This window comes from Nanorana parkeri, unplaced genomic scaffold (assembly GCF_000935625.1).
Source record: "Nanorana parkeri isolate BGI_ZX_2015 unplaced genomic scaffold, ASM93562v1 scaffold28, whole genome shotgun sequence".
Classification (NCBI taxonomy): domain Eukaryota; kingdom Metazoa; phylum Chordata; class Amphibia; order Anura; family Dicroglossidae; genus Nanorana; species Nanorana parkeri.
This window is the reverse complement of record NW_017306296.1, coordinates 662,084-676,025: the sequence shown is the minus strand read 5'-3', so window position 1 is coordinate 676,025 and position 13,942 is coordinate 662,084. Positions and strand designations below refer to the sequence as shown.

General features: G+C 42.0%; 1 protein-coding gene across 3 annotated transcripts in view; it reads left to right on the top strand.

The window, feature by feature from the left end:
* Window positions 1-13,321, top strand: part of NAPB (NSF attachment protein beta) — a 17,862-nt gene extending 4,541 nt beyond the window's left edge. The window contains exons 2-12 of one of the 3 annotated variants that reach the window (XM_018566860.1): window positions 1,976-2,061; window positions 2,812-2,817; window positions 3,728-3,844; window positions 4,136-4,182; window positions 6,113-6,190; window positions 7,164-7,219; window positions 7,300-7,384; window positions 9,345-9,449; window positions 10,957-11,025; window positions 11,182-11,232; window positions 12,781-13,320. In XM_018566860.1, the coding sequence (XP_018422362.1) occupies window positions 1,976-2,061; window positions 2,812-2,817; window positions 3,728-3,844; window positions 4,136-4,182; window positions 6,113-6,190; window positions 7,164-7,219; window positions 7,300-7,384; window positions 9,345-9,449; window positions 10,957-11,025; window positions 11,182-11,232; window positions 12,781-12,885 (805 nt within the window). In that variant the 3' untranslated portion in view covers window positions 12,886-13,320. Of the gene's footprint in view, window positions 1-1,975; window positions 2,062-2,811; window positions 2,818-3,727; window positions 3,845-4,135; window positions 4,183-6,112; window positions 6,191-7,163; window positions 7,220-7,299; window positions 7,385-9,344; window positions 9,450-10,956; window positions 11,026-11,181; window positions 11,233-12,780 lie in introns of all 3 variants that reach the window. The other 2 variants (XM_018566853.1, XM_018566868.1) reach the window with 2 other exon arrangements.
* The last annotated feature ends 621 nt before the right edge of the window (window positions 13,322-13,942 follow it).

The window sequence follows — 13,942 nt, the reverse complement described above, 5'->3', positions numbered from 1 at the left end:
AAGAGGCTCAGAGCGTGGCACTGAGGAGTGTTTTTGGAAAACATGAAAGGACTGCTTTTGGCATTCATGAAGAATTTCAAGCGAAAAATGTGTGTTGCTCATCCAACAATCATATTCTGTTTTCGGTTCTTAACCAGCACTGGAAACATAAATACATTATAAAGGATTCCCAAGTTAAATCCATCTTCAGTCACTTCCATACATTGTAGAGCCGTACGTGAAATGCTTTATCCATCCCGTTCTATAATTTGATACTTTGCACAGGGCTACAAATCTCAGGAAGCCAGCCTTTCTAAAAAGGTACATTTCACGCTTTGCTTTATCAAGAAGCTTACAATTCAGTTTAATATACTGTGGGCTAAAAAGCTATCCTGACAATATTGTTGGGATCCTCTTCCATTGAGTGACAGCAGCTTGTAGGGGCTGCTGTGCTTTCATGAGAAGCTGTAGAGCGCAACAGCTCAGAGCACATCCTATCAGAGTTAACATTTGCACATCCATCCTGTAGTTTGTCTTTCTGCTTTCTCCGGACAATACACTAGGGATTTTTTTCGGTATCGAGTACAAGTACTGAAATTTTGCTTTTGATACTCGCCGATACCGAGTACCAAAACCGGGGGCTTCCGCTGGCATGGAGGCGGCTTCCAGGGCTATCAGGAAGCCGGGTGGCGGGTAATGACATGCCGCCCAGCTTCCTGATTTCCCAGGAAGCCGGCTCCATGTTGTTTGGCCAGCTTGATTTTGATTGGCCGGGAAACTGGCTTCCCAGTCAGTCAGCATGCAGCGGACATCCCGGCCAATCAGGAAGCTGGGCGGCGAGTAATGACCCGCCTCCCGGCTTCCTGATTGGCCAGGAAGCCAGCTCCATGCTGATTGGCTGGAATCAGTAAGCCTGGAGGCGGGTCATTATTTGCCGCCCAGCTTCCTGATCGCACGGGAAGCTGGCTCCATGTTCCCCTATGGGAACATCTTCCTCTGAACGGAAGTTCCGGTGTCGGGGAAGGTATCGGAGCATTTGCATGAGTACAAGTACTCGTCCAAATACTCGGTATTGGCACTGATACCGATACTAGTATCGGTGCATCCCTACAACACACATACCACATCGGCACTATGACCTGTCACTCCGGCTTTATCCTTGCCCCCCCTTCCACTCTGTTGTCTTCATCTCTTCTTCTCCCTGTGTATGTCCCAAGAAAGCAGAAGGGAGGAGGGCGGGCTGAACTGCCGATGTGGTATGTGTATTGTCTGGAGACAGCAGTGTGGAGGCGAAAGGGGAGGGGAACGAAAGACAAACTACAGGATGGAAGTGCAAGTGTTTGTAGACCTGCGACCTGACCTGAATAAACTCTGATAGGATGTGCCCTGAGCATCTACACAGGTCCTCATGAACACGCAGTGACTTCTACAGGCTGCTGATCCAGACGGTATTGTCGGGATCACTTCTCAGCACAGATTTCACCCTTGCCCACGGTATGACACACTAAATTGTAAGCGTATGGTGCATTTTCATGGTGCAAAATGTACTCCTGTATCATAAGGAAACTACAAAATGCAAAAATAGGTGTACCCCATTGTTCTTCTTTTAACTTGGACTAGCTACTTCATGAATAAACAACACAAGACACAGACATTTGAATGTGATTTCATATACTAAAATAATCTGGAGCTTGTATCCTTAAACTGGAAATCGTTAGATATTCTCTCATGTGTGCTGTATATGTACAGTACATATAGATATACAATTCTCCACTGCATAGTACAGGGCTACATACAGATCATTTAATCCATTCATGTTATTATGTATTGTCTGCACTCTATTAGCAGTATATACTGTATATGTAGTACATATACTACAAGTACTTGTCAAAATGCCCTGTATCGGGACATCCCTACTCACTACATACATTTTATATATGTATATAAAACTTGAATAGCAGAAACAACATTTCTTATTTTTTTTCCCTTGAATTAGAGGAAACACAAAAATTGAAGAAGCCTGTGAGATGTATGCCAGAGCTGCCAACATGTTCAAGATGGCGAAGAACTGGAAAGGTAAGTGTCAGATTGTTGCCTTTAATGAATAAGATGTAGAGCATTGGATAAAGTGTCTTAAAGTGACAATAAACTCAGGAGGTAATCTTAAAAATGCATTCAAGTACCTTCACTATTACCAAAAATCTATCTTATTTGTGTATCACTCGGCTGTAGATCCTCAAATCATCTCTAAATTGGTGCTGACACTCTCCTTCCTTCTGGAAGGGGGCTACTTTTGTTTCCCATGATCCCTGTGTGTGTTTGTAAAGTAGTCGCCACTCCAAGCTCACTCCTGTGATGGACTACAATCTCAGTACAAATTGGTCAACTAAATGTGAACTTGTAGCCCATCACAGGAGTGAGCTTGGAGTGGTGGATACTTTACAACACACACAGGGACCATAGGGAACAAAAGTAGTCACCCTCCAGAAGGAAGCACAGTGTCAGCATGAATTCAGAGATGATTTGAGGATCAACAGCCAAGTAATACACAAATGAGTAGGGATGCACCGATATATCGGCCGAAAATTGCAATTTTGGCATAATGCTGAAAGTGCCATTTTCCTGCCGATACATCGGTGCATCCCTGCTTTCTTTCCTCCCTGCAGGGTGCTGCTCTGTGTCCCAGCGGGGAGGAGAGAAACTGTGAGAGCGTTGTGAGCGGCTGGCGTCTCCTCCCACACCGCTCAGCCTCCTATCACATCGGTGTGTGGGCGCAGACAGGCCGCACTGTCACAGGAGTCTGAGCTCTCCTCCCTGCACCCGCTCGCTCAGCCTCCTGTGACAGCGTGTCAGAGAGGAGAGAGAGTACAAACACTCAGCAATCAGTGATCGCTGAGTGTTTGTAGATAGAGGACATGGTATGTGTACCGTATCCTCAATTATGAATGAATGGGCGAGATCTACATCACCTCCTGTTCATTCATAGTTGTAGTTATAGTAAACATACCATGTTCTCATGTTATCAATGAACAGGAACACTCAGTATAGAGCAGGGATGTCCAAACTCCGGCCCTCCAGCTCTGGTGAAACTACAAATCCTATGATGCATCTCTCTCCGGGAGTCATGTCTTTAGCTGTGAGAATCTTTCAATGCCTCATGGGATTTGTAGTTCCACCACAGCTGAAGGGCCGGAGTTTGGACACCCCTGGTATAGAGGAGTTCTGTTCATTGATAAGAGGGTATACAGAAAAAGAGATAAGAGGACTTTTTTGTCCTCAATCTCTTTTTCTATTTTAAAAGGGAAATATCAGGGGTCTGTTTAGACCCCTAATATTTCCTCCAAGCCCCTAAAGGTAAAGTATAATGAAAAAAAGGCCTCAGTCATGAAGGGGTTAATAAAAAAATGAATTAATAAATACAAATAAATATTAAAAAGTTTATAAAAATAAAATATTAAAAAAAGTGAAAAACAATTTAAATTAAAAAAAAATTTCGGTTTCGTCCTGACAATTTTTTTTATTTCGGTTTCGTTTAGGTTTTAAAATTTCCATTTCGGTGCATCTCTACAAATAAAGATACATTTATGTTAACAATTAGGGTGTAGTGTAGTGTCACTTTTTAATTACTGGCATAACTCCATTTTTGTTTCACTACCCATGGCTGTGATGTAATAAAGGTGATAATTATTGATTGAAATACCTTTTTTATCTTTGTACCCTAACATTTCTACTGTCATCTGTTTTGTAGCTGCAGGAAATGCGTTTTGTCAGGCTGCCAAGCTACACATGCAACTGCAGAGCAAACACGATGCAGCTACAAGTTTCGTAGATGCTGGGAACGCCTTCAAGAAGGCTGATCCGCTAGGTAGGTTTTCTGCTGGACATGGCGTTGAAATCATGTCTGTCTGTCACAACATTGACTGATCAACACAAAATGTCCCATTGCATCCATACTGTTCCTCCTTTGGAGCAATGCTCATAGTAATGCCATATACTGACTGCATGTATCACAGCATGTGTGGCCCTCTTTATGGTGCCTTTTTCCCCCTCGCTTGTATTTTTATTCTCCACTGCATTGTCATGTACTGAACTGTTGTTTTCTGATTCTGTATGGTTAAGATGCTTTTCATTGTCTTTCCCAAACTGCTAACCCTAGAGGCCATCAACTGCTTAAATGCAGCCATCGATATTTACACTGATATGGTAAGAAGTGATTACTCACTAGAGAGCTGATTATTCTTATAAAACAGTGTAACACACGTGCGGCTTGATTAGTACTTCTGTCATAAAAGCTGCAGGGGCTAGCATTGGTGATCCTCCAGAAAATGCTGCTGGCTCTTATGCTGATCCCCTGGCTTCAATACTCTGAGTCACTGATCACCCAGAAGAGAAGAGTGAGATGTTCTTTTCTGCTTATCTGTTCAGGGTCACAGACTCCGTATTAAATCAAGAGAGGCAGCTTTAGAGTAAAGCAGGTATCAATTTTTCAGATGGAAAGGTCAGGGATGGAAACCTTTGTGTTTCTTTCATGACAGGTTCCCTTTATGCTCATGCTTTGGGGACAAGAGCTACAGAGCTCACAAATGAGCTTTAAAATGTATATTTGGAAAAAAAAATAGTACATCTATGCAATACATGCACATTTCTCCATGGTTTGTCTCTTTAAAAACACTGCAGGTACAGATAAAACCTGTTGGTCTGCCAACAATCCAGTGAATGAACATCGTGCTTCAGCTGGCCACAAAATGTCTTTGCTGCACGAAAATCCCAGGCAGCATTGTCAGTCCTGCTCACTTCTTTTCTCCTCCCCTCTCCTCCTCTCCATAGCATAAAGGGCAGTTGTTCTGTAGTCCAGCAGAAGAGAAGCGGGCAAGGCTTCTAACACTGCTTGGGATAACAGGACAGTAGAGGTATTGTGTTGTCGGCTAATACATGATGTTGGGAGCACAATGGATTTCTCATGGGATCAACAGGTATTTTTCTGTACTTGCAGTGTTTTTATGGATGAATCATGGGCATATCTACCACGAGGCAAACTAGACGTTTGCCGTGGGCGGCACTTTCGGGGGGTCCCCAAACCAGTGAGGCAGACAGGGCCGGACTGGCCTAGAGGCAAATTAGGCGACCACCAAATTAGAGAGCTGCTTGGTGGAGGAGGGGAGCCTTAGGTTAGTTGAGGTCCACCTGGTACTCTAGTGCTGTTTGCTATTTCCGGGAGAGCTGACAAGAAGTGGGTATCTAACCAGTATCTTCCAGCAGCCGTTGCCCCGGGAATGGCTCTGGAGGAGCTGTCAGCGTGCTCCACTCCACTCATCATTGTTGCTCTCAATGGGCACTGCGAGGTGGTGCGGCTTCTGCTGGAGCTCTACCGATGTGTAAGAGGGAGGAGGGGACCCAGATATGGAGGATACACAGGAGTGTGCAAATAGCTGATCTGACCTGAGTAGCACATGTGTGCAGAGAAATGGACCCCGCACAGCCCACCATAGATCCCGCACAGCCCACCATAGACATTTCACATCTCACTATAGAACCAGCACAGCCCACCATAGACCTTGCACAGCCCACCATAGACCACGCAAAGCCCACCATAGACCCCGCACTGTCATGGTGAGACCCCGCACAGCCCTGGTGATAATGTATTTTCTGGAGTTTGTAGTCCCACCACTGTCCTAAAATTATTAGACTGTATTGTTTTTAAAAAATTGTCACATGACTTTAAAAAAAAAGGTATTGGCAATTGGTATCGGCAAGTAATTAAGAAAAAGTATCGGCACTTGTACTCGGCCTTGAAAAAAATGCATCCCTAAAAAACTCCATCCCCAAACCAGTGAGACGGGTCCTAAACAGGAAAGGGCAGGGAAATTTAGATTGGGGGGGCAGCACAAAACCAAAATACACCATTGAACATGGGAAAATGTGCCTTTTATTGTAGAGGTTACTGCACTTTTGTTTTCTGCTCAGGCATAAACTTTAGAGTGTAAAATCACATTTTAAAATCTCCTTCTAGCAACAAAAACTCTGGTTATAATTTGTTTTAAAGTTCCTGCCTATGTACAGTGTCTTCTGTTTTTCTGCAGTAGTGTGTATTCATTCAGATTGGTGACATGAACGTTTGTTTCATCTGTTACAGGGAAGGTTTACAATTGCTGCTAAGCATCATATTACAATTGCGGAAATTTATGAGACCGAACTTGTTGATATTGAAAAGGTAAAAATACAATTTCATCTAGTTGTACTCCCAGTTATCCAGTACCCATGGGGATTGGTAGATGCTGGATAACTGTAATTTCTGATTGCTTGAGAGGTCCAAATAAATTAATCAGAGAGCAGCACCAGTGCTCGCACTGGAGGGACTGTTGGAAACGAGTGGAAGGAAGAAGATTTTTGGAACAAGAGGCATCACATAAGGTAAGTACTTTAATAAGCGTGGGGGGGGGGGGGGGGGATGTAAAAAAAATAGGAGCCTTTAAGTGTGTGTGAAGTGTCTGAAATATAAATTTGCTTGTTTCCAACCACCCATAGGCACATCCCAGTTTATCACCTAAGATGAAAGGATCACTACAATAAACACAGGGCATTTCTAGAGGTGTCTAAAAAAGTATATAAGATTCTGCAAAGGTTGCTGGTAAAAACAATCAGCCGATCACATGAAAAATATTCAATATGGACATTCTACACACAGAAGCAAAATCGTTTTTCTTGGCAGTTTAAATAAAACATAGCTGGCGGCTATGCTGCTAACCAGTTACTATTTTATACTATTGTATCTTGCTTTATTCTATTTTATACCAAATACTCTGCTAGACTGTTTTTTGTACTGTTGCAGGAGCTTTTTGATATTCTATCCACTGTTTGATGTACCGTTGGATTTGACGATGAATGTAATAGTATAATATTTTTCTGACCACAACCAAAACAAATAAAAACCATTTTGAACGGAAAAAAAACATAGCTGGCGGCATATTGACATTGAAAGTGAACTTAACATTACATTCTAACATGGTTTTTGTTGCAATTGTACAGATTATGTCACTTCTTAAAGAAAACGTTAATTGAACCCACTGATCACATCTTTGCTTTAAATAATAATTTGAATGTAGTTTTTTAATTAAACATAAGCAGACAAGAGTCAAAACATTCTACTGTTCAGTTTCCGTGTCATTTTGCCTCTTCTTTTTCAGGCAATTGCACACTATGAACAGTCAGCAGATTACTATAAGGGGGAAGAATCAAACAGGTAGGGTGGTATATTTGCACTCAAAGGTTTGAGGTAAGATGGGCCAAGAAGTAATTTTGAGCTTTTATTTGTAATTTCAGCTCTGCCAATAAGTGTCTGCTGAAGGTGGCCGCATATACTGCACAACTGGAACAGTACCAAAAGGCAATAGAAATCTATGAACAGGTAAAGAGTGCCTGTGTTGTGCTGACATTGTGTTCTCCTTTTACTATTTAGCTAAGATGAAAATGTTTTACTCTGTCATGTGATTGCGACATTCACTGAATGGGCAGAGAATTTCAGCCTAATAAACGTAATATTATTAAGGTTAACCATTGAGGTCAGATACATGGAAGATAGTATTACTGGCTTGCCTTTAGAGACACTGCCACTTAGTCTGTGCAGGGCAACGTGACCATGTCTCTGCAAGGGTCCCCCTGACCCCTTATATTCACCTTACTAGTGCTCTTCTACTACTCCTTCCTCTAGTACAGCTGGGCAACCCTGCCCAGAGTTTCTGGGTATGAGGGAGCATGTGACTTCCTACCCTTTGACAGTCCCCGGGCCCAGCAGCAAATCACTAGGTCTGAGCACTGTCACATGGCCGAGGTATTAAGATCATCCTCCCCCTGCTCACCAGCACCAGTGACTTCTATGCCTGTTGTGATGGAAGAAGGAGAGGCTACTGAGTGCATGCAAGGCCTAGTATAAGGGGGTCAGGGGAGGGGGTCCCTTTGCAGAAACACTGTCACTTTGTACTGCAGAACAAGGTGGCAGTGTCTCTTTAAGGGTGTAGAAGTCCATGAACCATCAAACTCCTGACCGATTAATCCAAAAGCAACTGGTGGGTGCTGCGGTGGCCGACAGATGACACGGTCATGTTCACGAAGTATAGATGGGACACCGGCACTCTAAATGATGAAAAGTGCGTCTTTTATTTACGTAAGTGCAGCATATCACATAAGTGCAACATTTCGGGGTCACGCAGGATCCTCTTCCTCAGGCAAGACATGTGATTGTCTTACCTGAGGAAGGGGATCCTGTGTGACCGGGAAACGTTGCACTTATGTGATATGCTGCACTTACGTCAATAAAAGATGCACTATACATCATTGGGAGTGCCGGTGTCCCATCTATACTCTTTAAAGGTGCAGACTCCAAGGCTGTAACCATGATTCTGTGTTACTGATCTGCAACATTCCTACAGCCAGTGCAGTGCAAAATGTCTGACCTCACGTATTTGTTTTAAATCGGTGACCTTATGCAGTGATCTCAGAATCATGATGACCCTGCAGCATGTACCTCTAAATACAGCCCATTGGTGACTGCTCCCATAATGTGAGGGAAATTCATCAAAACTGGAGCAGGCAGAATCTGGAGCAGCTGTCCATGGTAACCAATCATCTTATTTTTCAAATATGAACTGAAGAGAGAAGCTGATTGGTTGTTATCAGCAACTGCTCCAGATTCTGTGTGCTCCAGTCTTGATAAATCCTTTCTATGCTCATGTTAATAATGTATGTGTTGCTCTTGTGGAAAGGGGTGCTCAGGGCTTCAAACCCCAGTTGAACCTTGACTATCTCTTACTGCAATGCAGTAAGAAATAGTCAAAATGAATTAACTAGTGTCCAGGAATGTTCGCTGAAATTCCCCTTCTGCAGCATGCTGGAGATCCAGAACACTGCTCAACACAGGGCGCAGGGGATCAGACCTGCCTCCTGTATGGTGCTCCAATCGGCAATGTTGCTGGGGGGGGCTGTTGAGCAGTGGTACATATATGTGGCATGCTACAAGGAATCTGAAATGCATTTATCTTAAAGGGGTTTGTGTCATTGTGTCAGAAGACTGAATGAAGGTTTGTACCACATTTGTACAGTATTTACGTAGAACTTCCAGATCATTCAAATAATAAGGCAAGAAAAAGACAATTTGATTTTCTGAAAACTGGAAATATGAAGATAACTGAAATAAGCTGAGATCTGGGAAAATAAGATCTGGAATTGGCTTTTAATCATTTTCCTAATTGGAAAGAAAAGCTAATGTGTTCAGAAGTAGAAAGATTTCATTCTTGTAACGGTTCTCTAATCTGTCTTTATTTCTACATCTGGGTGGTCTCTTCATAAATCCACAATCTAATCTCTTCTAGATTGGTACAAGCACCATGGATAATCCTCTGCTGAAGTATAGTGCAAAAGAATATTTCTTCAAAGCTGCTCTCTGCCACTTCATTGTGGATGAACTGAACGCCAAGGTAACGTATATTTCCTGTGTGGAAGTGTAGGCTCTGCAGAGGTCATTGTCTGTAAAAGAAGTGCAATGGTTCATGTACAGGTTGCCACATGCAAATCTGTTTTTTTTTTTTTCCACCCCTATAATAAAGTGCATGTAAACCCTAACAATACAATTCTCTCATTTGCTTCCTTTGGTCTGTTAAATATGCCATTGAAAGAATTTTGTTGTATCTGTTCAATAACTGCAAAAATACTTGTTGGTCCTGCCAGAAATCTTTTGAGCTGATAACTTCCTGTGCTCATTGCTGAATGACCCTAAAGGGTCTGGTATGAGTTGGGGGGGAACCTCACGCTTTTTGCTTTTTTATTTCATCTTCTGCAGACAAAAAAAAATGTAATTTTTTTTTTCTAATGTCATTTTGCTTCAACAAAATTTCGTCCAAAAAACGAAATTGCGACCGGACTAGCGCTAACGAATTTTCGGGAAATCGGGAATTTGGATTCGTTTGCATTAGTTTTAGCTGTATTTCGGAATTCGGATACATCCGAATTTCCAAAATTTTGTTTCGCACATATCTATTTGATACACAGTGCTTTAGCAAACTAAACTGTGATCCAGTTTGCGTTTACATCCTACTTTCAATCGATATATTTACATTCTTTCCATTATTTTTCTTTGCTGATTTCGTTTGAGGCCAATTCTGGTACGACAGTTTTCCCACTTAGCTCTCATTGCTGTTCCCCTATCTACTGGTTGACCTCATCCTGATAACACTTGCTGTCTCCCAGCTCCAGAGCTAACATAACAGTTCCAAATAAATGTGTCAGTTTAGAGACAGGACTGGGAATGACTATTTGCCCCTTGTGATAAACGTTGGAACCCATAACATACATTATATGTAGCAGTTAGCTACTGTTAACTTTTCAGGTATAAAGCATTCTGTAAAGTTTTCTTCCTGTTCCCTGATTTGCATTGTAACGTTCATTGTAAAGTTTTCATTGTAACGTGTGACATTCTTTCCTATGTTACGTATTGCCAGAATCCACAGACAGCTTCTGTTCAGTAAGACACAGATGTTGAATACAACATAGCTTTACTTCAGATACGTGCACTACAGAAAATGTTTTCTTTCAGTGTTTTGAAGTGTAATAAGACGAAAAAGTTGGCCACACATTTTTCAGTGTATGGCCGGCTTACTTTTCCAATGCCCTGTCTCTGCTTGGAAAGGGAAACTAAATTGGGCAGTTGAGTAAGAGGCAGACAGTGTCTTGCTAGTGACTGTACTATCTAGAGACACAATAGGAAAGGGGAACAAGGAAACATACCTGAGTCACTGGCTGGGGGGCACTGCTATGGTAAGATAGGCTAAGATGCTGCATATCAAAGGTCAATCAGTAGTAAGGGTGCCAATAGAATGTGTCATATTAAGGTTAGTTGTTTTTTTTTAATCACTTAAATGGTGTTCTCCATTCCTCTTCTGTTTTGGTTTCAAAGGATGCTTACTACTCTTCTGTCCTATTTTCCAGCTTGCAGTAGAGAAATATGAAGAAATGTTTCCTGCATTCTCAGATTCCAGGGAGTGCAAGCTGTTAAAGGTCAGTGTGTCTATATATAGGTGCTGTTTTTGTGTCAAGAACAAAGATTGTTGTATTGGGGTTGGAGATGTCTGCTGTGTGTTATGGGTAAGGTTGCTGGGACATTTAAATATCTGTTCTGTTATATGTCTCTCTCTCTCTCTCTCTCTCTCTCAGAAACTGCTTGAAGCTCATGAAGAACAAAACAGCGATTCCTACACTGAAGCTGTAAGTCATCTTCAAATACTGTCAAGACTAACTTTTCCATTCTATTCCTTTGTGTTTATACACTGAGTGGCCAGATTATTATGACCACCCCATCAGTACTTAGTTGGGCCACGAGATGACTCCACGAGATGTTGAAAGGTGATGCGAGGAATCTGACACTGCACTGTTGCCCTTCTGTTGTCTTGTAGCAGTCTTGCCACTCTCCGTTCTGCCCTAACATTGACTAGTCGATGACGGTCACAATTTGCACGTTCAGACCCAGATTTTCGGCTGACAGTCCAGTCTTTAAACACTTTAACAACAGCTGCTCTTGAACATTTAACGAATTCTGCTGTTTTGCTGATACTCGCTCCATGGCTCACGCAAACAATCATCCCACGTTCAAAGGCTGTTAAATCGTGTTGTTTCCCCATATCTTCAGAAAAAAATCACTTCTACTGTCGTGGTAAACAACCTGCTTCCCCATTTATAATGGTCTGGCCCTCTAGCAACTTCAGCGCAAAATTATAGCTAATTTTCCTACAAACGTCAGGTGGTCATAATAATCTGGCCACTCAGTGTATGTAGGTATGCATGCATGTATGTGTATAAATTATAAGCCTTTTGAACAGGAGATTTCAAAAACATTTTTAATTATCATTTTTCTAATTATAAACAATTTTTTCAACTTTGCTGTTTTGCAAGATTATGAAACAAGCAGTGAGGGTAGTGATATGCAGGTGGGGAATAGGGATGCAGTAGATCAAAACAGAGGGGCACGTATCAAAGCACACACAGGGAGGAAATCAGTAGAGACACACAGCCTGTAGACATGCGAGTTGAGGTGATATAGACCACTGCAGTTTGTGGTAGGAAAGACAGGACCTGCAGCATGTAATTTCATCAGTGCTTGGTTCTTCTCAAAATGATGGCCATTCGTAGCAGTCTTCAGACAAGACTGTTTGACCTCAAGTAAATGTTTCCACCATGTAGCCCATCCTGTGTGCATGTGCTCACCAAAATGAAGTCTTGGCACAGAACGGTGTTAATCTGTGACCTTACCCTGGGAGGACTCTTACCCACTCTCTCTCTGACCTGCAAGGTTCAATGTGAATGTTCTGACGTTATTTTCTTGTTGGTAATTAATTACCTCCAAAAACTTATTAGCATATTAAAGGAGAATAAATGGCATCACAAAACAGTTTGTCGTTTGTGGCCCTTTTACTGCTCTAGCAGGATGATGCATTATTCAATGAAAACATTCAGATCTGCCATCAAATTACCTTCTTAGGTGGTGCCCTGATGATCTTGGAGATCAGAAGGTGGGCTCCTGATGCTTGTGGCTTTCTTCTAAGAGATCCCTGTAGATTGATGAGTTTAAAATTGGTTAGGAAAATGGAAAGGCCTATGAAAGAATAGACATAACCATGCTCATAGGTTAGAAATATTCAGATATCTTGAAGAGGTGTGATTTGTTTACTTGTATACAACAGCCATCCTGTAAGTGATGAAACTTCTTATCCTATCAGATAGAAAATACCTTTTATATCTCTCTCTATCTACCTTCAGGTGAAGGAATTTGATTCAATATCTCGTTTGGATCAATGGCTGACCACCATGTTACTTCGGATCAAGAAATCAATGCAAGGAGACGGCGATGGCGACCTTAAATGAAGCGGAGATTTGCCGTCAGTACACGACTGATCCCTCTTTTACTTTTGTTTTTCCAAATGATGTATTTTATTTTTTTACATTTTTTGTTGTGCCAGTAAAGTCTGTAATACAACACGGTGTGGATGGCTGCATGTCATCTCCATGAATCAGTAGTACAGGGAATAAGTGACTTCCTAAATAATGCAGAGCATTTTCAACAGGCAGTGACACCTTCTTTTTATGTGATGGGACACAGACTGTGCTTGAGCAGATGTAGCTCTTCTCTTGAAGGACATCAGCTGCTGGAGCACACAGCATGGGCAGTCATTTGTGGGCTAAACCAATATTCCCGAGCACGGCAGAACACTAGGAAGCAGTGTGTTGTGAATTTTATGCCAGGCCTCATGAATATTAATCTTGGCATACTTTAAAGTGAACTTGCCAGCCAGTATGCATACTTAATAGTAAAGATCCATCCTAAAGGCATGCACCATTGCTATTGCAATTTTATCCAGAAAAGCTCTTTTTTTGTTTTGTTTCATATTGTTCTGGGATCTGATTTACCCTGACTTTCTGGTTAAGCCCAGCTATTGCTTACCTCTATCCAATCAGAATACCATTACCAACCTTTGAAGTAGTCTCATTGGAGAGAGGGTGGCAGTTGGTGGAGCTTAGCCATCAGAAGAAGTCAGACCCCAGTAAGTTGGGGCTAAATCGGAGAGGTGCACAGCGGAGGCTGTTTGAGTTCATAAAGGTAAAGTACTCTATATTACCTAGAAAACCTTCACCTGTTGGCCTCTCAGATTTATTTTCACTTTGTTATAGGGGGCCTGATCTTTCTGAGCTCCTAGCCCTGCCCACCCTTCTGCACCCTGTCCAACAAAAGTGTCCATAATGGCCTCTGAATTTCTCAAAGTTGGACAGTGCTTAGCAGAGACATCAGGTTCCTAGTAATAGTATGAAACAAAATCAGAAAGGATTCTCTGACTCATACCAAATTCTAGCAAATCCTTGCTTTCAGGTAGGGCTCTAAGTTTTGAATGGCTCCAGTGGGCCTGTTCATTTGTAGCAAGAAAAG